General features: G+C 45.1%; 1 protein-coding gene across 2 annotated transcripts in view; it reads right to left on the reverse strand.

Moving 5' to 3' along the window:
* The window catches only part of Yap1 (Yes1 associated transcriptional regulator), an 84,674-nt gene that overhangs the window by 59,702 nt on the left and 831 nt on the right, over nt 1-24,141 (reverse strand). For both annotated transcript variants that reach the window (XM_055615514.1, XM_055615515.1), the window contains exons 2-3: nt 23,900-24,111; nt 21,168-21,418 (exon numbers count right to left, since the gene is read on the reverse strand). In XM_055615514.1, the coding sequence (XP_055471489.1) occupies nt 21,168-21,418; nt 23,900-24,111 (463 nt within the window). The remainder of the gene's footprint in view (nt 1-21,167; nt 21,419-23,899; nt 24,112-24,141) is intronic.

The following is a 24,141-nucleotide window of genomic DNA, read 5'->3' on the forward strand; positions in this document are numbered from 1 at the left end:
ATCCAGACGACTACCATGAAAGAACATAGAAGCCACATGTCTTAAAAGATCTGAAGCAAGTGTCACCTTTGCGTGTTGCTGGAATGTTCCTCAAAACAAAGTTGACTGTAAATCAGCATGTGCTCTAGCAATCCCATTTCTGACAGCAGGGACTCGGGCTCTCTCGTGCAGTCATGAAGAACGGAGGGAAGCACAACACACACATACACAATTAAATATAAATTAAGTATCAAAGCTAAGTTAAAAATCACACCGTAACAGATACATGGAGAAAAACACATGAAATTAAATAAAAGAGTTTTAAAACCAAGTAAAAAACAAAACATCTGCACACATGGAGGAAAACAATGTATATAATACAAGGGTGAGACTAGAAAGGTCACTTCTGGATCTGCTCTATTCATGATCTGCAAGTGGGAGACAAATGGTGACCTTTTACTGAAGAGCTGTTGGGTAATTTCCAAAGCCTGTAATTCAAACAGCCTGAACATACACAGCCAAGTATTATCTGTGAGCCACGAGATAAGGAATTATTTATTTGTTCTTTTCACATCCCTGTGTTTTCCAGTCCCCATCCCCACACTGAACCTCAGTTACTTGCACAATAAGAAAATACAATAGAAATAAAATAAGTACTCCAGACAATGGAGTGATGTCCACAGAACACAAGACACTATTCAAAAAACATTCTCAGGAGGAATGTGATGCAAAAATCCCAACAGTAAGGTAAAGGCTAGCCTGGTTTAATTAGGGCCCTACTGAATGAATGAATGAACGAATGAATGAACGAACGAACGAACATAAGGGAGGGAGGGAAAGAAAGGGAGGAAGGGAAGGAAGAAAAGAAGAAAGAGGGGGCATGGAGGGAAGGAAGGAAGAGAAAGAAAAGGAAAAAAAGGAACAGGAAGGTAGGAAGGTAAGAGGGGAAAAGGGTTTGTTTACATAAAGCTTGATGGCTCCCTGAACTGTCTTCTGACTTCCTTGCATGCACACACGCACACACAAGTTTAAAGCAAATCAACCAAACAAAACAATGTCAAGCCTACTGTGGTGGCACACACTTAGTGATCCCAGCACTTTCGAGGAGAGGTAGGAGGAACAGGAAGTTCACAAGGCCATCCTTCAAGTTATATATATATCCCCCACACTCCCCAGAAGCCAGCCTGGGATAAATTAGTCCCTGATTCAAAAATAAAAGCAAATCAAACAAACCCCACATCACATACTCAATGTTTCTAATGTTATATAGCTAACTCTAAATTTTAAACAAATACTAGGTATGAACACTTATAGGATCCTTAATCTGCCATTGGGCATTTTATTTTCCTTGGCTTTGGATTTAAGACAGATCTGCCTAGGTGGATTTCTGCAGAAACAGCTTTTAACTGTTGCCCTCACACCCCAGCTTTCAAACCAACACTCTGCTTGGCTCCTCAGAAGCCTCATTGTGGGTACTCAAAGGCAAGCCAAATATTGGTCCCAGGAAGAGCAAAGTGTAACCTCTTCAAGTCAACCCAGAGCCCAAACGCTCACAAAGCCAGCACACTGCTGACCATTTAACAGACATTTACAATTCAGAGGCAAGCACTTTAATCCCAGCACTCAGGAGGCTGAGGCAGGTGGATCTAGAAGTTGGAGGGCAGAACCTGGTCTACAGAGCGAGTTCAGGACAGCCAGGGCTACCTAGAGAAACCCTGTCTCAAAAAACAAAACCAAACAAAACAGCAACAACAAAAACAATCAAACAAAAAGCCATGCAAATCACTGCTCTAAATAATTAAGGATAACCATGAAGTTAATGAGACAAAACAGCTTATAGTAAATATTAAATACTTATAAATACATGCACAAGATTTTCATTCTGTAGCCCAGGCCGATCTCTATCTCATGGCAATCCTCCTGTCTCAACATCTTAAGTGCCAAGATTACAGGCAGGAGCCACCATGCCTGGCAAGGTTGACACTGGGGGTGAGAGCTCTTCAGTATGAAGTTACATAAAGAACCAACAGACGGATGGACATTTTTAGGATAATTCTCTGGTATCATAAAAGGATAGAAAAATTTTGTTATATACAAAATATACTAAATAAATAAGTAGGATTTTTCCTTTTTCCTTAAACTTTTCTTTAATATTCTAAATATAACAGCAGAAATGATCTGCATGTTCTTACGAAGCAAAGATCCATGGTTGGGAGAGGAATCCCGACTTCTTCCTCTGTCAATCCCAACCATGCCCTCTCCATGTACATCAGGGAACAATGCCCACTCCCTTGTATATAAAGATGGCAGGTCACTCCTACAGTCCATATTGATCTCAGTAAGTGAAATTTAATCATTTCAAAACATAGAAGAGACCTTGAAAGATCAGTTATCAAACTTCACACAGGAAATGACTTTGTTCTCTTTATAGCCTCAGAACAGGTGCTGGGACTGAGAGCGAGCATGGCACAAGCTGGCAGGGTTCTGTTTCTTTTGTGAAATCATTGTGATGAGACCAAATGAGAGATTCAGCCAGAATCAAGAGCTTGCTCTAATTAAGTATAAATAATGCTTCAGTATATACTTTGGGTTCCAGGTTGTTGATTCTAAACCCTGTACATCAAGGTTCATTGTCACACTGGCCAGGCACGGAACCTCAGCTCTCTAGTTCTGTCAGCCAGACTGCAATGAAAGGCAATCCTCTCACTGACTGGGGATGGAGCTGATGTCCTCTCAGCTGACTAGAGATTTTTGTGTCTTTCTGATTGAGACAGACCCTCCGTGCCCATCAAAGTTGCCTAAGCAAATCAAAACTAAGAAACCCCTTAATTTCAGAGGTAAGATAGCAAAGCTATATGTATAGAGCTGACATGTCAGGTGCACACCCTCGGCCTTCATCCCTCAGGTGCTAGGATTACAGGGGCTGCCATGAGTTCAAGAATAGTCTGGTCTACATACACAATGACTTCCAGGCTATCTTAGCCCTGTCCACAAGAACTTACAAATATCTTAGTCTGGGAGGAGACGGGGGTGAATATAGTCAAAATATATCACACAGATTTCTCAAAGAACAAAAGCATTAAAAATGCCTTGTAGGTAACCTACAAGGTTAGGTGCTTTAGCCACTGGTCCCTCCAGCTTCAATTTCCTTTTCAGCTTCTGATTTATAAGTTTCTGATTGAAAGACTGAGATGGCACCTTTATTGTTGGTTTTTTTTTTTTTTTTTTTTTTTTTTCTCCCCTTCTCACACAGTTTCACCTACCAACAGATTCTTCTTTCCACATTCAAAACTCATGTTGGGGAGGGAAGGGTGGGTCACAGGCTTCAGTGGCATTTCTCTTCTTACTTCCCCTCACCCCTCATCCATTCAGAACACAGCAAGAGCGACAAGTGCGTCTGAGGGATGACCCATTGCTGGAGAATGGCTATTCTTAGGAAACATCAGGGGTTGGTTCCGTGGCAACACTCCGGGCCTCTGGACTAGAGGTCACAGTCTCATATTTCAGCTGTGAGCTCCAGCTCCCAACTCTTGAGCAGCACAGTTCAGGAGGCTTCAAAATCCCCATCAGTGCCACAGAGCCTGTAGGACTTCAGAGCTAAATAATACAGGGACAGGCCGGGAAAGGTGTGGTGCTGTCTCACAACCACAGCCACAGCTTTCAGAGGACAGAGGCAGGATCTGAAACCAGCCTGGGCTGGCTACACAGTAAAATCCTGCCAACAAAAAAGAAAGGAAGGGAAAAAAAATGGACATACTAATCTTCCTTTTAAACAAAAACCCATGCTTAGAAACAGATGAGGAGAGAGGCTATATATGTGTCTTGGCCAAAGGTAGGATAAATGAATTATATTTCATAACTTATAGTGACACGTTTTTAAACACAGACCTATTCTAAAAAGGGTCCAGTTAACACCAGCCCTATTCAAAGTAAGCTGCTGGTCTCTAAATATTTCTATTAAATAATTTCACTTTAAGCCAGGGTGGTAAACTAAAAATACAGGCACCATTTTTGCAGAAATGCGAGAGCCTATCAAGTGATTTCATGTAGACAGTCCACAAGCACACGACTCAGACAGGGAGGCACCAGGCGATTAGCAACCCTTTACAAAAATAGATAAATAATGCTGCACTGCACAAGCTGTCATCCAGAGCGCTAGGCTGTGCTCCTGAAAGTGGAAGTGCTCTGTGCTTGAAGAGGCACTTTTAACAATCACACACCAGGAGTTGGCTTTTAAAGTCATTCCAGAGACACAAAACTGTCAGATGGCAAGTGTCCTTAAGCGAAACTTTGTTCCCTATTTAAAACTGATTCCTTTACTAACTCGGAAGACATTCCACATTAAGACCACAATGAAACTGGAGCTAATTCTACACACAAACTGAGAAAAGCTTGTAGGATTTTTATATGTGCAGCTAAAAATGTTATGTTCAAAACACCGCTGCTTTTGAGGCAAAGGAAGACACCTACCTACATAACTTCTCCTGTAGTCCCATGTCCTCACTTTTCTCCTTTAAGTAACACAGAACACTGATATAGAGGTGCTTTCATGCACAATCATGTAGCTGTATGAAATAATAAAGGAAGCGTTTATCTAGCAGGAGCAGCTAAAGCCTAGGGCAGGTGAAGGAGGTGGGAGTGAAGGCTCTCCATACTCAGCAGAGGGTTCTAAAATTGTCCAACGAGCCCTGCCTACCTCCAGCTTGACCCTCTTTGACAACAGGAAAGAGCCGATCACAAGGACCGGCTGAATGTGAAGTATTTCCCATTCCTTCTCCACTACTTGACAAGTGAATGCACATATCAGAATTACTCGGGAGCTTTTGAACCAGCAGTTATTTTAAAGGACATGCTAGGTGTCGTGGTTTAATTAATTTAGCAAGTATTTACGGCCAAAGTGAATGAGACAAAGTGAATGAGACCCATGGGAGGAGATACAGAAGAGCTCTACTCCATTCTACAAAACGCTTGTTGTAAGACAAAACCAAAACAATGTGAAGTCTTTAACTGGTGAAGAGGCAGTCCACACTGACAGGAGCTGTTTTTGCTCTCCAGGTGGACACAGACCCAGAAGGGTGAACAGGTAAAGCAGGTCCCCTTTATACCAAAGTAATGTGTGGCAAAGAGTAAACTCAGTGACACTTGCAAGAGCACTGACACGCACACAGCAAATGTCTAAGGCTGACCTGCCAAAGCAGGGATCCCACGTGTACCATGCGCACAGGTTTGCAGATGCAAAGGTTAGAATCCAACTGCCTAAGCACTTTATTAACCATGAGTGTTAACCAATAATACCATCGTGTTTTTTCATGTTTGAGCCAACATGGCACCCTCAATCACCATTACAACCTGTAATGGGTTCAAACAATTCCAAGTTGCATTTGACAACCAAAAGGCCCCAAATTAAAATGACTGCAAATAACACATCCAAGAAGTTGTATGGCGTGTGACTACGCCATCCTGACACAATATACACTCTTCTCTCTGAAGGCTAGAAGCCCTTTAGGGCTGTGACTGCCTCTCAGGCCAGAGAAGATTCAGACGAAGTTTAACTCTCAAACTTTATTTTCTTTTATAGTGTAATGAACAAGAGTTGACATGGGATTATTTTCCGAAATGAGACACATTTTTTTAAATTAATGTTTTTAGATTATCAAAGTGGCATTTTCTTTCCTTTCTAAACAACAAGCGCAGGGCCCTTCCTGCCTCCCTGGCAATTTCCATTTTCATACCTACATGTAGGACAAGTACTTCTTAAAAGACTTGCGTTCTCATCAGAACTATACTCCAGAAAGATGCTGTCTGTCCTGAAAGGGTAGTCCACTCCTTCACCAAGTCCTTGTCACTGTCAGTTCTCGCTCCTCTCCACTAATGCCAGCTTATCACAGTGAGAGAAATGCTCACGCCAAGCGCCCTCCCTGCTGCCATGGTAGCTGTGCAGTTAGCAGCATGCTTTCTTTTAGCAGGCATGTTTGTACACACCTTCACTCCCAGCACAACGGAGGCAGGACAGTCACTGTCTCTGAGAGTTCCAAGATAGGCTCTTTTATACGATGTATGTAGGCCATCCAGGCCTATAAAGTGGGAACCAGACTCAGAAGAAAATTACATACACTTTATTTTAAACAAAAGCGCTGTCAATACACCATCATTAAAAAAAAAAAAAAAAAAAAATCCTACCTACCTATATACATATATACGAAGATAGATGGACAGATGGATTGATGGGTAGACAGACAGACAGGTGATGGATGGATGGATGGATGGATGGATGGATAGACAGACAGAGACATCTGGGAACAGATGGGAGGTTTTGCACTGACTTTCACAGCATCTAAAGTTGGCAAAGCTCAATGTTATAGAAGAAACTAGTGTTCTGCAGCTAGTGGATCACATCATTAAATGCCCATCACAGACTAGATGCCATACTATGTGCTGAAGACACAACTGAAGACTTGGGTTGCTGACATGGCTTTTTATAGAAGATATTCTTGCTCATTTTCCCTGACCGTATTATTTTTTCCTATAAAGGATTATTCCATGTGGGATATTATTCCCACATGGAATATTTTTCAGCTGTGCATGTCACAGCTGGCATCTGTTTATGCTATTTAGTTCATCAGTGTCTGAATAGTGCTTAGGTGGGTATTGGCATAACATTGCATTTTTCGGAAAAACAGAGTTCATTTATAGGCTTCCTGTGAATTAAAGAGCCAACAGCCATCCATTAATATATATCAGTTTCTTAAAAAACACAAAATGCTTGTTTTCTCCTTAGGGAAACTACTTAATAATCAATTAAGTAAAACTATGAGCAAGAAGGTTTTTGGTTTGCGTATTTTTGGTTTTTCCAAGCAGGGTTTCTTTGTGTAGCCTTGGCTGGTCTCATACAGATCCACCTGCCTCTGCTTCTAAGTGCTAGGGAATAAAAGTTCCCCACCACCTCCCAGCAGATTTGTTTGCTCTTAGGGAAGTCCCATATTCTAGAGCAAATCTAGGCTGGTGTAGCCTGAATGTGCACCTCATTAACTATAACTTAAATGCACTGAACGCTAGGCACAGCTTAAGAAACGCAGCTGCAGTTAAATGGCTTTGCATTCTGTTCTCACTGTATCTTTGGCTGCTTGAGTTTTTTGTTTATATCGGCAGAAAGTTGTAATAGTGGATAGTTAGGAAACTAGAGTGCAGACTGCTTTGTGCTGACCAGACAGCACACCGCCACTGTTCGCTTTATGGCTTTGCTTTTCAGAAGGTGCTGCCCGATGAGAGGTAGACGGTAAAGGATGTAGAAGGTCCTGGACCTGTGCTGCACCCCGCTAATCCCGACACTCTGAGGCAGAGGCAAGCGGGTATCTGAGTTTGAGGCCAGCCTGGTCTACAGCCGGGGCTGGAGGGGAGACCCTGTCTCAGAAAACCTATAATAAGATATGGTACACGTGGGAGTGGGAAATAAGAGGAAAGCCAGCTACATCTCTCCCCTGAAAGTACAGTGTGAAATATGCAGTGGATCTGTAGGGCTACATAATTATCTAGACTTCAAACTGCTAGTTATGTACTATAAGAAATCAAAATACTATTTTGATTAGTCAGCACGCTTTCAAGCCTTTACAGAAAGTGTGACTACGTGGGAGAAAGAATGCATGTGTGCTAGGAATTCTACATTCTAACCAGTCGGCTTGAACTTGTCGTTACTGTGGACACACTCACACAGGGAAAGAGAGAACAAAAGAAAATCCTTTCAAACACTATTTTCATAAATACTTTTGCCTCAGATTTATATATTACGGAAATTTCAAACATAAAAAGATTAGAAGAATTCAGAATGACCGCACACATCATGTCCAAGTTTTACTCACACACATTTAGATGAACCTGCTGAACTAATAGCCTTAACTCTTTTACTGACAAGAAATAACACTACTTGGGGTGGGGCAGCTTCAATCCCGTGCTGAGTGCTAATTTGATGAGCCTCTGGGGTGGGCTTGGCAGATGCCACACTCTAGTTTGCTTGCCTGAGGCCCTGAAACATAAACTCCAGCTTATTTCATTTTGTTGTTGTTTCTACCAAGCTGGTTTACTCCAAACCTTTAGGCTTAGAGTACTTCTGGCATCGACACCAGAAAGCAAGGAAGGAGGCATTCATACCATCTTTATACCATCAGCATGTGGTACTGAAGGCTTTCCAAAAGGTGTGCTGCAACCTTGCCACCTCTGAGAGGCTCTTACAGCAAGATGAGTAAGTGGGCTCTCTACCAGTAGATCAACGACTCAGTAACTTCAGAGTGCTTCCAGCACAGAAACAGGAAGAGAACTAGCAGGATATCTACTGAAGATGGAGACAGAATCACCCCCTCCCCATCTCCAGAGTTGAGGGTTGCAGGCTTCAGAAGTATCTTGTTTGTTTGTTTTCATTTGTTTTTTTTTTGAGACAGGGTTTCTCTGTGTAGCCCTTGTTGTTATAGAACTCACTCTGCAGGCCAAGCTGGCCTCAAACTCAAGAGATCCACCTGCCTCTGCCTCCTGAGTGCTGGGACTAAAGGTGTGTGCCACCACTGCCCAGCCCAGTTTCAGGAAAAGCTCATCTTCAATTGAGAGCAATATTAAGAACAACTGGGATCCTCTCAATCACCGAATTCCAAAAAGGAAATCCAAGCAGAAGATAGCTAAGTCAGTGAAGCGCTCGCCTCACAAGAGACGGTGCCTGCATACAGATCCTCTGAACTCAGATAAAAAGCTGGGGGGTGGTGGTGCATGCCTGTAACCCAGGCAACAGTGAGGTGCAACTCAGAGACAGAAGGGCCCTGATCTGGCCCACGAAGCTAGGAGCATTTACCGCTCAAGCAGCACTGAGCTCCCCCGGCACCCAGGCTAGGTGCCCATTTACCCGGCTCCAGGAGACTCAGCACATCCTCCGCTTCCACAGGCTCCTGGATGCACACAGTGCACACACACATGCAGGCTCGCACGTTCATTTTTGAAAGCAGCATCTTACAGGAAACTTTCTGAATTCAGAAAAAGAGCACCGCGTCCTAGGCATACAGAAGGGTTAGTAAATAAGCACAGACAGATATACGCATGCTTCATGTCCCACTGCCATTCCATTCTGAGTACAGGCACTAGATTCTCGTGCACATACTTGCAAATCCTTCACAGGCACGACAACACTCTACCATCATTACTTAACAACCTCATATTTCTCAACAGTGCAACAATTTAGCCTGCAGTCTGGTCAGACAGACCCACACTGCTGTGGAAATATTTAAACAGGCCTGGTGATCTGAGCTTATAATCCCAGTCACATGGGAGTCTGACAGTAAGTTCAAGACCAGCTTGGGGAACTTAAACCATGTCTCAAAAAAAAAAAAAAAGAAAAGAAAAAAGGGCTAAGGAGACAGTTCAGTTGTACAGTAACTGCCTAGCACACCGGAGTTCCCTGCTACAGACTTGGGAGGGAGAGAAAAGACGGAAAGAATTCCCCAACTTCATACAGCAATCAAGAGCTATGCTGATATGCACAAGTCTCATAGAACTGGCCAAAGAAGCCAATTAGAAGCCTAGCATGGCGGCACCTGAGCATGGTGACACAGGTCTGTAATTAATTCCAGATGGATCTTCCCAGGCTGGGGGAAAGGGAGAGGAAAAACTGACAGCTCAGTACGAGCCTAGAACTATATACCAAGCCTCTATTTTAAAATAAACACATAAAGCAGGTGGGGTAACCCCAATACTAAAGAGTGAGAAGTGGTGGAGGGGAGGCTCCAGTGCCTCCAATTCAAGGGTGGCTTTGTCTACTTAGCAAGCTCCAGGCCAGCCAGACCACTTTGCCATACTGACTATAAACAGACAAATAATAAAATAAAATAAAATAAAATAAAATAAAATAAAATAAAATAAAATAAAAATAAAAGGGACTGGAAAGATGGCTCAGAGATTAAAAGCACTTGTTGCTTTTACAGAGGACTGGAGTTCTGTTTCCTGTAACCACACAGTAGCTTACAACCGGTTTCAAGGATCTGACTCCCTCCTATGACTTATGTGGACACAAGCACATATTACATATGCACATAAACTATACGCTCATAAGTTTAAAAAACTAAAGAAAAACAAAATTGTTCCTATGACTCTGAATTTGTGCTGGTTTAGAGTGAACCTAACTGATAAAAAGTGATGTCCAAGATTAGCAGGGTTCAAGCCAGCAAAGGCTACTCAGCCATTTAAGAACGAAACTGCTCCTGCATGCAGGGTGCAGTGGGACAGAAGGATAGGTTCTTGGGTTCCAAAACAGCCAGGGCTACACAATGAAGCTGAGCCTCAGCACTGAAACAAAGGGGATGGGGTGTAGCTCGGCTAGCAGAATGCTTGCCCAACACACACCCGGCCCTGGATCCCACCTGGTACTTAGGAGGTGGGAGCAGGGGGATCAGAAGGTCAGGGTCATCCTCTGGCTACACAGGAAGTGAACAGCCAGCCTGGGATACACAATGAGGATGGGAAAAAGACGATAAAGAAGAAATGACAAGGAAATTATTTTTAAAAGGCAGCCTTGGTGATCCCTGCCTGTAATCCTAGCACCTGGAGAAGGGAGGCAGGAAAATAATCAGGAGTTCAAAGCTAGCCTCAGCTACATGGTGAATTCAAGACCAATCTGGAAAAAACAAACAAACAAACAAAAAACCCACGCTAAGTAAATATTCCAGTTAGCCTGTGTTATTATTTGAATGTGAACCGTTCTGTCCCTACAGGCTCACATATTTGAACATTGCTGCCCAGCTGGCAGTGAAAGTGTAGGGAGGTTATGGCACCTCTGGGCTTGGGACCTTATCTGGGAGAAAGTTAAAGTTGGTGGGCTCTGGCCCAAGCTCTCTGCTCCCTGATTAGCTGAGGTAAGCCGCCTCATGCTCCCACTGTAAAATTGTGGGAGTAAGTCCTCCTTCCCCTGCAGGTATTGTCTGTCTTATGGTGCTTTCAGAAAGGTGTGTTAGCAGTAAAGCCAAGTACTTTGAAAACTAAACACAATTAATTACACCAGGACCCCAAGTATCAACCAGGGTGACCACTGACCAAGACTCCAAAGCAAATCTAGGAGGCACCCTGTACTACAAAAGCAAAAAGACACCTTCTAAGAGTGCATGTAGCTAAGTAAGCCCCCTGTGAGAAACAGCAGGTGTCCTCCTACACTACAGGTCCAGTATAAAGACCACAAGCTTTTGAAACAAGCAGACCCTGGAGCACAAAGAAAATCTCTGTGGGAGGTTTGCTGTGCCAGCCTGGGCTGCACAGTGTGCTCAAGACCAGCCTGAAGTAAACCCATCGAAATGAGCAACCTATGAAATGCCAGCCCAGGGGACTTTCTATGGGAAAAAGCCACCACGTGGTTTAGAGTAGAGGGGTTACCCTAACGACAGCTGCGCTCTTGTGCACTGAATGCACAGTATGCACAATGCTGCAAATGGGACTTGCACTCCTCTAGCACTGAGCCACAGCTCTCCACCAAGCCTGGGCATACAGTCTTTAAAAAAAAAATGTTTTAATCAAGCTTTTTTGCATATAGTGAGTGTCTCTGTGGGGCACACACCTGTGAAAGTCACAGGACACCTTGTGTCAGTTCTCTCCTTCATCATGTTTGGCAGTAAGTGCCTTCACCAGGTAAACTGGCTCTGCTAGCCCACAGCATGTCAGCACTAACTCAGACGTGAAGCACACACAGGAAACCCAGGGCAGGCTTTGTCCTCAGGCACTGGGTTATTTTTCAGTAACTAGGCCCAACAGGAAGGCCCGTGCCCCACTCCGACAGGATCAAGTTGTTCAATACACGCAGTGTCATCACCTGGAGCCCATCCAAGCGGCAGGATTTCAGAAACAGAACCAAGCAGCCCGAACATGTGTAGAAGAAAAGAGAAACTCTTCACCCAATTTTCTTTCCATCTTAAAAACAAAGTAAGCACGTGGTGGCTGACTCACACTTTTAATCCCAGGGAGGCAGAAGCAGGCAGATTTCAGAGAGATGAAGCTCAAGCCTGGTCTTCAGAGCAAGTTCCAGGACAGCCAGGGAAGCCCTGTCTCCAAAACCCAAAACCAACCAACCAACCAGGAAGAAATCAGAAGCACTTGAAGGTGATCCTGGTGATCAGTTCTGGGCGCTGTCCTGGGAACATCTACTTAGTTTTTGTTGGCCCTAGTGTCATTACAACACTCCCTGTTCGGCACATTTCACTGACTGCACATCCCCACAGTCAGCACAGTAGTCAACACTTCTCTCACAGCTCTTAGTCTCTCCTGGAGCATTTCCTGACAACAGCCAGGTCGCTGCACGGCATGCAGTCATTAAGTAGTTGTGGTTTTCTGTTTGCTTGTTTGTTTTGCGACAATGTCTCACACTACACAGTGCTGGCTGACCTGGAACTTGCTATGTAGACTAGGCGAGCCTCCAACTAAAGAGCACGCCTCTGCTTCCTGTGTGCACCATTCCAGCTCTCCTCTTCTCCCAACAAATTTCCCAGACTCTCTCCCCTGAACAAAATGGAGATGGAATAAAGTTAACCAGGGCAAATTCAACTTGAGATTCCTGAACTTGTAAGGTGCTCTCTGAAAACACCTCCACGAACAGAGGTTACTACAAAGGGGAGGGACACCAGAGAAATGAATGATGACTCACTAAGACGGAGTATAAGCCACTTCATTGAGTTTGGCATTATAAAGCCCTGGGGGAGGGGGAGAGCACGGTTGATAAAAGTGCCTTTTTAAGCACAAGGACTTGAGTTTGATGCCCAAACCCAAAGAGGAAAACAGCCAGATGCCCAAGGGTGGGGAAGTTTAGTCAGTCTAACCCACCCAGAACAAAAAGGTGAACGACTCCTCTGGTCTCCTCACACATCCACACGTGTATACACACCCAAAGTGAAGAGCGTCCACCAGAGAAAGTAGTAGAAATAGAACTAAGACCAGGCACACAAATAATTAAACACACTGTAGGGCATTTCCATCTGCCGAACGATACAGCAGATGTGGACACAGAAGGAAACCCAAGGATGGCCCTCTGTGCATACACACACACACACACACACACACACACACACACACACACACAACCAGGCACACAGCCCATCTGTAGAGAAGCCAATTAGGAATCACACTCATTCTCCACTCATTTAATGAGCATCAAATGTACACTGAGCCCTATCTCATGATTCAGGGTCAAACAGGTAGGGAGGCAGCCAGAACCATGGTTCAATTCCCAGCACCTGCTCCGCAGCTCCAGTTCTGGGGGTCTGACATCCTCTGACATACATGCAGACGAAACACATAAAATAAAAATAAATCATTAAAAAAAGAAAACCAAAGCTCCTGACTAGCTGGATAGGACTCCTCTAGGAACCAGGAAAGATTTTCCAGCCTGAAGGAAAGCATGAGGGGCCTGCTCATTCATGCTCATGCTTCTAGCCACCTGCTCTTCATATCAGGAGTTTGAAGGAGTACAGACTCTTCATGAACTTCCAGGACACCAAAGAAAACAAAATACTAGTGCTCCCAAGGGTTGGGGGAAAGTACATTTAACTTCTTAGTAAAACTGGAAACTAAAGTAAAATAGAATACAGCCCTCAAATCATGAGGAAAAGCAACTTTGAATTTTCCAACTCAAACTGCCGATTAAGAGTTAAGGGATCCCAATCACTGCCTGTGAATTGATGTAGTTTTCTTGGTAAACTTTTGAAAACTGAGCAGGACTGTGAGCAAATCAAGGAGAGAAAGCAGAGTTCAATTAAGTGAACAAGCCTCCTGCAGTGCCAACCCACAGCGCTGCCCCTTGTGACTCTAAAGCCACAAGTCTAAGTAGTCCAGAATGGGTACACAAACAACTCTTGGCAGGTGTCCAAGGAGGGGGAAAAGCAACAGCAACACAAAATTTAAGGGAAAGAGAAATAATTCTAAAGAAAATGTAAGAAGTTGTTCAGAAAAAAAAAAAATCACAGTAATTCTACATATCAGCTGTAGAAAACCCCCAAATAAACAGCCCTAACAACATAAAAAAACAAAAGAAATAAAACTCTAGCAATTATTCTGGAAGGGCTAAGGAAGGGGGTTAGGAAAGCTAAGCCGAAGTGCTGCCTATCTTAGGAAGCTTATAAGGTCACACTGGAGATGGCCCTGTCAGTAAGTAGCTCCCACCCAACACTCAGTATAAAAAGCCAGGTGTGGGAGCTGCCCCTGCAGGCATAGCACTGGCAAGGGGCTCGAGGAGTCCTGGGGCTCCGTTCAGGGAGACACAGAGCTTATCTTGAAAGTACCACTGGATGATCTCCCACACACACACACACAAAGCCTGTCAGCCAGCGCGCACGCACGCACGCACGCACGCACGCGCGCACACACACACACCTTAAGACATACATACACACATCAAATCAGTTCCACAAGGGCAAGGTAAGTGAAGGAAGGGTCATGAATGCAAAACAAAACTACAGGTTTTTTTCTTCACAATAAAGCCCACCTACTCTGGCCCCACCCACCCTTTTGATGGCTGAGAGCACTACCCTCTTCAAGGCAGCGCCATATTACAACCACTGCAGGAACCTGGAGCAGTGATTCAGTCAGAGCAACACTCCAGAAAAGCCACTCTTGTCTGAATCCCAAGTCAGTCTTATGTTTCTCAAAAAGTGCACCTCTCTACTGGGCATAACACACTGACAATCAGTGACAGGAGGATTAGCAGGAGTTCAAGGTCACCTTGGGCTTCTTGCAAGGTGAAGGAGGCAGAATACCAGGCTAGCCTGGGGTATTCACAGACTTTGCCTCACACAAACGAATAGCACCTTTCTAAGCATACTTGATCACACAAACTTAAACCTTAAAACAAAAGAAAAACCTCCCCAATTTAAACAATTACAAGAGGGAAGATCTAACCAAAAGCCCCTTCACTTGGCCCATCAGGACCCAGCAGAACTGAGCAGTGTTGTAGACTCACATTACCCCATGAGGCATGTGATACTAACCAGAAGGTGTTTGTTGGGTAAAACTCTGGTGTTTCCGTGGCTATTTCCATTTGTATTATCCTGCTAATCCGAAACACTATTCAGAGAATAGCTTTTCATTTGCCATGTTAAAGATTACAGCTCCTGCTAACAGCCAGGTCAGGAGAGAACTCTCTAGTCTAGGGCATTCAGGGAGGCAGGGGAAGAGCCTCTGGGCTTGCTTTAGAAGGGGTTGAGTGCCCACATAAACAAACATGCTTCCGAGATGGCTACAGCTGTTCCCAGCTCTTCATAAGGACAGCAAAGGCCTTTCATGGCTTGGCATTCTGAGTAACCCCAATCAGAAGCTCTCTGTAAGGCCTGTTTCACTCAGGAGCCACGGGCACAGGGTGTTTTTATGTAAGGCTACCCAGTCAAGATCATTTAGACTTCCAAGCTGTAATTAATCCTAAAATCATGCTGACACAGATAGTAAAAAAATAATTTTTTAATTAATCATCTTAATTGATTGTATGCATTATTTCATTTTGATTTGTCCTATGCCTAGAAATTCCAGCACTAGTAAAAATACTATTGGCCGACAGGCTGGGTTGAGAGCTCACCTCTACCCTAAAGCCTAAGGCAGAAGATCACCATAAACAGAACAGAACTGTTAGGGTCTAATTTACATTCTTTCTCTAACTACAACATAAAAGGTATTTCTCTGCATTACTAGAGAAAACTGATTTCTGGGCCTCGGGAAGGTTCTGTTTTGCATTATAAAGAGTCAACTACTGCTGGCATGGTGGTCCACACCTTTAATCCCAGTCCTTGAGAGGCAGAGTCTAGATCTCTTTGAGTTTGGATCCAGCCTGGTCTACAGAGGGAATTCCAGGACAGCCAGAGCTACAAAGTGAGATGCCAGTCTTGAAATCACCCACCTCTCCCTCACCCTAACCTGTCAACTACTGAAACACTCCTCAGGTTTTCTTTTCCTAAATGTTTACTATCAAGTGGGGAGGAGCATTTTTGATTGTCATTGTTTAAAGAGCATTAGCGTCTCATCTTGTACCGGTATTTCATGACATTTTAAGCATCTAGTTTTTTATTTAAGCACCTTTTAATTCACATAAAAAATAACGGAGTTCCCCAGTGACTTCCTTTTCTTCTCCCCATCACTAGCACCGTCTTTTCTGTCATTTTCAATAGTTCTAAGTCACTGGGGGGGGGGGGGGGGGACGGGGGGCGGCACACAGGGAATGGCCTGCAAACGGACCTGAAGGGGGTTCATACCAACAGCAAAAATAGGTGAGGCCCAGCTCTCTCGGTAGGGAAATACCGCGACGACAGCTTGCAGTGCCCCTGTGCTTTCTTGTGAGCTTGCAGCTTAGCCAGTATTTAATGGCCAAGCTACTTGTTCGTCTGTTTTTTCCTCTTTTTGAAGAGAAATCATTCATGATTTGAGCTACCCCAGATGCATAAGATGCCACAGCCTCACTCCACGTGACTTCCATCTCTACAGAGGTTCGCAGCGGCTGCAGCCCTTCAATGGGTAAGGGCAGGAGACAAGCAGAAAAGCTAATTACAACAGCTTAACTCTCAGGCCCTTCGTTTGGGGCGATTCTGAGGAAACTTTTAAAACGCAGAGTGCCCTCTTCTAAATCAGCACATAGCAGAGACAAAAATCAAGCTACTGCACTCACACTTGATACTCATGAAGGACACTCATGAGGCAGGTACATTTTCTGCTGGCATACGGCTAAACTTAGGGCTGTGATTTGTTAGAAAGTTGTAGAGAACCAGAACAAATGATCTGGCTCACGGGGATGGGTTTGCCAGGCTTGTGTGCACTTTCCATTCTCTGGCCCTTTATTGTTCTCCTTGAAACCTGACCCTTTGAAGTTTGTACCAGGACACCAGAAAATGGTTTTTTAAAAAAGGAAAAGTTACTGGGGAAAAATGCCAACAAAACAAAACAAAACAAAAATCTGAGAAAATAACCTTTTGAAATGATGAAATGAGATACTCTAGTAACTTTTACAGTTTTTTTTTTAAAAAGTCATTCAAAAACACAATCCACTTAATTTGCCCTTTTTTACATCTTTTTTCTTTCTTATTTTTATTGAGCAGTGATTTTTTTTTTTTTTTTTTGTCCCTATGCAGCCTGGCTGTTCTAGAGCTTGCTATGAAGAGCAGGCTAGCCCAAACTCAGACATTCACCTGCCTCTGCTGAGATTAAAGGTGTACACTGCCATAGCTGGTTCTTATCTTTTTTTCAAATTGGCCATTACCATGTTCATGAGAGATGACAGACAGGCCACACATGAGGGCACATGTGGAGATTAGAAAACTCTGGGGGGTGTTCTTCCTCCTACCACAGGATCTGGGGCTAAAGGCCAGGTCTTCAGTTTGCTGAACAGGGGTTTTACTTGCTAAACCATCTCACTGGCCTTATCTGTGACCCCACCACACCCCATCCTAAGTGTGCAAGAAAACTAGTAGAGCAAACCCAGGGCCTTGTGCTTGCTGTATCAGAACTATAGTCCCATCCCCTAAAATTCTCTACAACTTTTAAACAAATCACAGGCCTAACAACTTTGTATCTCAAAAACTAAAAGCACTAGAACTGGCTCTAGTCATAAAATGACAAACAAACAAACACACACACACACACACACACACACACACATCCAAATCTTTTAAAAATTATTAGAACACCACCGAAACAATGTATATGTACAAACGTACTGACGAGGATCACATCTGGGTACATCAAATTATAATGCCTGTGTGGTACAGCTTATAGTAAGTTCTCTGTGCTTGGCAATGATTTAAGTACCAGACTCAATAAAATAAACCTGAGAAGTAGAAGTACTCCTTGTAACCAAAGATATTATAGAATGCTAATTCAGGAAGTTATTCAGCAGCTTATAAAAGAAATAGGAAGTTGCTGACCAACTACTTCAAGAACTATTTCCTGCAGGAAAACCTGCAGAAGTGCTGAGCTATAAAGAGAATTGATTCTTTTAAAATAAAAACTGAAGATACTGTAGTGAAATTAGTTTCAAATAGTTAAGTTCAGTGGCAAAGATGTGGCATCTACAATGACTGAGCCTTTTTCAGGCACAGCACAGTGTGCAGAGTTTGGGTTCCTGCCCAGGATGAAGGTGTTTGCATTATAGATCCACCCCTACCATTTGCCAATGTAAAGTCCAAGTTTCTCGATCACTGACCTAGGGTGAGCTTCACACCAATCAAAGCAATTAGATGGCCTTGAAGCTGGAGGATGGGCTGGCTGACTCCAGAACTCATTCATCTACAGTCCCAAGGCAACAATTAGCTGTTCCCAAAGTCAACAATTCTCCCAGCTCTCTCCAGTTACAACATCTTGCCAGCTTGGACCATTTGGGGTCAGAATTCCTTCTACCAAGTATAAATCTTAAGAAATGACATACTTTGTAACATAAAAGTTAGTTCCAATAAGTACCTAAAAAGATGAAGGAAAGGTTTAGTTTTCGTGGCTGGAATGAGCTGAAATCCAGAAGCTAGTTCAGATCTTCCTTCCACAGCTGGCTGGGCACGGGTACCCTTTAGAAAATTCTCTTTCATTCTTTCATTGTGCATCTGGGTGCACACACAAGCGTGAGTGTGGACACACCACGACCCTGCCGCTGCACTGTCTGAGATGTGCAGGAGTCAATCCCCTCCCTCCTTCCATCATGTGGGTCCCGGGGACCAAACTAAGCTATCTCAAGAACTTTACAAGAAGCTGCTAACAAAAGTGTTGACTGTGAAGAGAAACGGGTTCTAAAAGCTAAGATAAAAATAAATGTTCACATAGTAGCGACTTGGCACCAAAAGCTTGGTTTAACCTCCCTCTCTGACTCACAGGCAGGGCAGATATTAACGTCATCCATCAGCGTGGCGCACAACAGCTCTTTATGGCAACTACACAGACCAGAACACCAGGGAAAAGGCCAACAGCACTTCTCGAAACCGCATCTAGTCCACAGAGCAGCTTACTCTTCAGAAAAGGAAACTTGAAAGACGCCAGCACCCACCTTCCACAACCAGCCCCCTGGGGCTTCCACAGGGTCCTACCAGACCAAGTGACTCAGCTCACCTGCTGCGAGGGTTCAAGTCTCCCCTCAGGCGTGAGCCTTCTACTTCAGAAGAGCATGGTGTGAAAACCCTCTGCAGACCCCACATGCCTCATTCATCACAGAAGCAGCTGACTCCCACTGGCGCCTCACTAACAATGCCTTTGCCTCGCTTCCTGCCCGAGTTTGTTTCCTAGGTGAAGCCTCCCCCATTCCTATGGGAAGTCTTAGTCTGGCCTGGTTTACCTTCTTTCCAGACCCCCTTGGAAAAGGGGTGAGGGTGCTGGGTGGGGGGATGGGGCGGAGCCAGTGTGCAGTAACTCCACAAACCAGCTACTTGTGGAAAGAATCACTGAAAGGTTTTTTTTTTTAACGCAAGAATCTACAATAAAGTTTATTTCAGCTCAAAAACGTGATCACCCACTCCAATAATGAAAATGCAGAAAGATGTCACCAAACAAGCAATTTTAGGAAAACACAGAAGAGTAAAAACAGCATTTAAGTGTTGCTCTTTGACCTTCTGCTCACTGCCACAGGCACACTGCAGGCCTGCCGGCTATTAAGCTGTTTAAAATCTCCCCAGGTCAGCACGGGACACAGCAGGGAGGGTTCAGCAAGTCTAAGCCATTCTTTTCCTCCCTAACAACCTGGCTGGTTTCCCCTCCCTTCCCCTTCAGGATGAGTCTCTCACAGCCAGCCCCTCTTCCAAGTCATTTACTTCGGACGTCGGCTTAAAGAACAAATGATCTGGTTCGCGGGGATGGGTTTGCCAGGCTTGTGTGCACTTTCCAGTCTCTGGCCCTTTATTGTTCTCCTTGAAACCTGAACCTTTGAAATTAGTACCAGGACATCAAAAAAAAAAAAAAAAAAAAAAAAAAATTTTTTTTTTTTTTTTAAAAAAGGAAAAGTTACAGGGGAAAAAATGGCAACAAAACAAAAAACAAAGGTGGGGGGGGGTCGCTTTCCAGTGTCCTCCAGAAAACTCTGTACCCTTACACTACAAAGTAGGAACCAAAGGCCAGCACTGCGGTGCACGCCTACCAACTCAGCAGCCTGGTCTACAGAGCACGTTTCAGAGAAGCCCCTGCGTGGAACAAGAAAATCAACACAAAGTAGAAACCCACTAAGACAAAGAACTGAAAATACAGATGGAGAAGGGGGGCGCGGTCACACACAATGTTACTGGTGTCCTCTGAACCAATAAAAAATGCTGCATTTACTGTCTGACAAATCTAAGTCAAAATGAGCACTGTTCTTCATTATCTCAACCCATCAACCAATCACAGTCTCAGATATTTTGTACCCTCTTAATTCAAACAAGCTCTAGAAAATTAGTTTTACTTCCAATTTCAAAATTGGAGAGGATAAAATCCCATTCTGTCCTTTTCAGATGAATGTAATTTTGCCATTTTGTTGAAGACAAAAAAGACCGGGGGTGGGGTAACCAGTGGCCTTGATAACATTTTCCCAAAGATACTGCTTTTGAAGACTGGCTAGCCTAAAAGAAGTGTGCCAACACATGATTGGAGGCCAAACCTAGTGTTTCTTTCACATTCTGAGGGGAAAGGCTGTTAAATGACATCAAAATGAAGCCACAGTGTATGTTGTTTCACAATTTAAGCACACAAGTCCTATCATTTCCTCTACCAATCTTTTAGAAATGCACAAAGTCCTGGTTTCAATATGCAAGACCCCTCCACCACCACCCCATCCTGCACGCAGGCACACACACACAGAGGGATGGAGGCACGACAAAGAAAATGTAACACATATTTACGCCACTTTTGGTATTTACAATTTATATTTTTTCATGGTATTCTTTCTGTTTGGGGCCAAGCTAATTAACAAATCTGACGCAAACTCAAAGTGAGATTATCCAATATTGCCACAAAACAAGTTTTCAAAAAGGCTCTGAACCATGAATAAATCAGGCTTTCAAGGTATGAGCAACACTACAGAGGGTACTCACATATATAAAAATAGAGGGCTGGGGTGCAGCTCGATGGTATGTGGTTAATCATTCATAAAGCTGAGTTCCATCTCTGGCACCAGCAAAATAAATAACTAAGTAATGTTTTGATATAACATTAATAGAGTCATTCCTACATTGCCACTTCCCAACATTCTCTTCTTCACTTACTTTAAGAAGTATCTCTGACCAGAAGATGTCTTGGCCATCTCCCAGCCTGCTGGCAACGGTACGTCATCAGGGATCTCAAAGGAAGACTGTCGGAGATGCTGAGCTGCCGGGGTAGCCGCAGGGCCAGAGACCACGCCACTGGGGGTGAGTGACCCAGGAGAAACAGCCCCCAGCTGCAAGGAGGCTGGAGAGGAGTGAGCTCGAACATGCTGTGGGGTCAAGGCTCCAGCGGTGCCGGCATCAGTGCTGGCCTATCAGAAAGTGCAAAATGAAAATTTACACACGGGACAATAGTACCTACCCCCAACTTCCTAAACCAAAATTCACTGCAACCAAATATCTAAACATCAAATGCAAACTTCAATGTTTAATATCTGACACCAAAGAACACAGGTGTCCAAATAGACCATTTTTAAATTACAAAAATTAACAGACCATCTGAATGTTTACCTTTCTAGACACTGTGAAAACAGCAAATACTGGGCATTAAAAACTTTGTTTGGAGGTAGAGAACACACTACCCAAATAAATCCCAACCCCAAATAAATCAATACAATTTCCAAACGGTATGGTTGCTTTACAAAGTCCTAGAACAAAACCTAAAAAATTACTATGCACGTTTCCCTTTGTTTTAAATAATTAGTGGCCCCAACTGTCACTTTTTTGACTGTGAACAAATGTGATCAATAAATCACCCATTATAAATTATACAACTTTTAATGAACTCAAAGGCTCAGAACTGCACCAGTCCTAAAAGCTCCCTAATGAAAAGATTAATAGGCTAACGCTCTTCGTTCCTACGGGATACGGACTTCATCAATTCAACTATAACTTGAGGATTCACACACATATAATGGGGGGGGGGACCTGCAGAGACCCCCAGGACTCAAATTTGGGTCCAACCAGACTAGTATCAGACAAGGCATCAGAAATGAACTTGTCTAGAAATCATTTTTGTTGAAGCCAGAAGAACATAGTGACATAAAAATCCTCTGGCAGGAACCTGTAGACAGTTATTTACAATTCGGATACATACTATCCATAAGCTAATCCTTTTATTGGAATTAGGGTTTATCAAAACGTTTGATTGTCTAGATTCATGCAGCTAAAGAAACTGAAAGGACCCAGCAGTCATTTAAAGCCCCACGGCAAAAACGGGCATTTCTGAGTTTCGAGAGAGAGATGAAATTTTGAGTCTAAGAAATCATTAGCACACCGAAAAGGTAAATTTCTTGATGCACAGTTCTCTTAAAGCTCTAGTGCGAAGGCAAAGGAACCCACAAACGGACCGGTGGAAGCACAAGCACACTTCCCCGTGGCCCACCCTCTGCTAAGTGCTACAAAATGGAGCGTTCCATCTGCGTATTCCTCCAGTTTTCCCGGCCCCGTCTCTGGATTGCACGCCGATATACGTTTAGCTCAGCGAGCACAGAAAGGCACTTGTGGGGGAGGGAGCGATGGAGCTGAGTCTACTGTTGTTACAAATTAAGATGTTTAGGCTAGCAGCTAAGTAACTTTTCCTTCCTCCGTAACTCGGCTTTTTGTAGTGAGGCTAATCGACTTTTTCGGAGCTCCGAAACTCCTGTTCTGCAGCAGGCCTGCCTAGGAGGGGGGCTGGAGTGGGGGAAGGCCTGCCCAGCAGCGGGGCTGGAGTGGGGGCGGCAACGCTTCTTTCCACCCCAGTTACAGGCCGAGTGGGCTAACGACATGGCAGTGTTTGGAAAACCAATTAAGTTTTGGGCAAAGTTCCTATGCTGGGTTTAGCCTAAAGCAAGTTCTTTAAAAAATTAGGTAATTAAAAGGAGAAATGGGGGGAGGGGGGTGGGAGAGGGGGCGACACTAAAGAGATCTACCAGGTATGTTAAACACTTTGAAGCGGTTTCACTTCTGTTGTTGGATCCAGCTGGGAAAATAAACCAGGCGTCGCGCACGGTGGAGAAGCAGCCATGTTCACATCCGCAGTCGGTGAAGGAGCCACGGCGAGCCTAGCATTAGTCATTGCTTCCCAAACATTACCTTTAATCACAGTTGAGCCGGGCAGGACCCGGCCTATGAGTCAACCTGCAACGCGCTATCAAAGGCCGGCGCGGAACCCTCGGCCCCGCCAGCGCGGCCAGTTCCTGCGCGGTGCCCAGATGTGGCTCCCTTGAAAGCTTGCGGGCCCAGCAGTAAATGCTAGGTTACGACGGGGAGAGCGACACGTGAGCCCTCCCCCCACGCCGCGCCCGGAGCGTGAAAGGACCCCGCCGCCTGCGCGAGTCCCAGGGCACGGCGAAGGAGCTCGGGGAGGGGGTGGCGGGGAGAGGGAGCCACCCGCCGACTCCCCCGGGGGGGCCAGAACCCTGCCGTGGGACCGCGCCTGGGTCGCCGCCGCCGCCGTAGACAAGCTTTCGGGAGGGGGAGGGGACCGGGAGAAGGAACCAGAAACTCAATGGACCGGTTCAACCCCCACTCCTCACCGACAGGGCCAAACAAGGGGACGCTCGGGCGGCGCGGGGCGGGAGCGCAGGCGGCGGGTCCCCGGGCGGGGGTCCGGCACCCGCTGGGGACCCGCCTCCCCTCCCCCACCCCTCCCCGCCCCTCCCCCTCCCAGCGAAGGTAGGGAGCGGAGGCGCGCGCATTGTGCAGCCCCCCGGCGGCCGCCGAGTCTGGGAGAGCCGGCCCGGCCCCGCGCCCCACGCGGCCCCGGTCGCCCCGTCCCTCCCCTCCCCGCCCGGGGCGGCGCCGCTTACCTGTCGCGAGTGGGACTTGGGCTCGGGCGGCTTGAAGAAGGAGTCGGGCAGCTTGCGCAGCCGCATGGGCACGGTCTGCGGCACGTTGGCCGTCTTGGGGTTCATGACGGCGTTGAAGAGCGCCTCCAGGTCGGTCTCCGAGTCCCCGCGGACGTGCACGACCTGGTGGCCGGCCGGGGGCGCGGGCGGGGCGGCGGGGGCGCCGGCGGGAGGCGCGGACGCGGACGGCGGCGCGGGGCCCT

The sequence above is a fragment of the Psammomys obesus genome, unplaced genomic scaffold, assembly GCF_907164565.1.
Source record: "Psammomys obesus unplaced genomic scaffold, mPsaObe1.curated_primary_1811, whole genome shotgun sequence".
Classification (NCBI taxonomy): domain Eukaryota; kingdom Metazoa; phylum Chordata; class Mammalia; order Rodentia; family Muridae; genus Psammomys; species Psammomys obesus.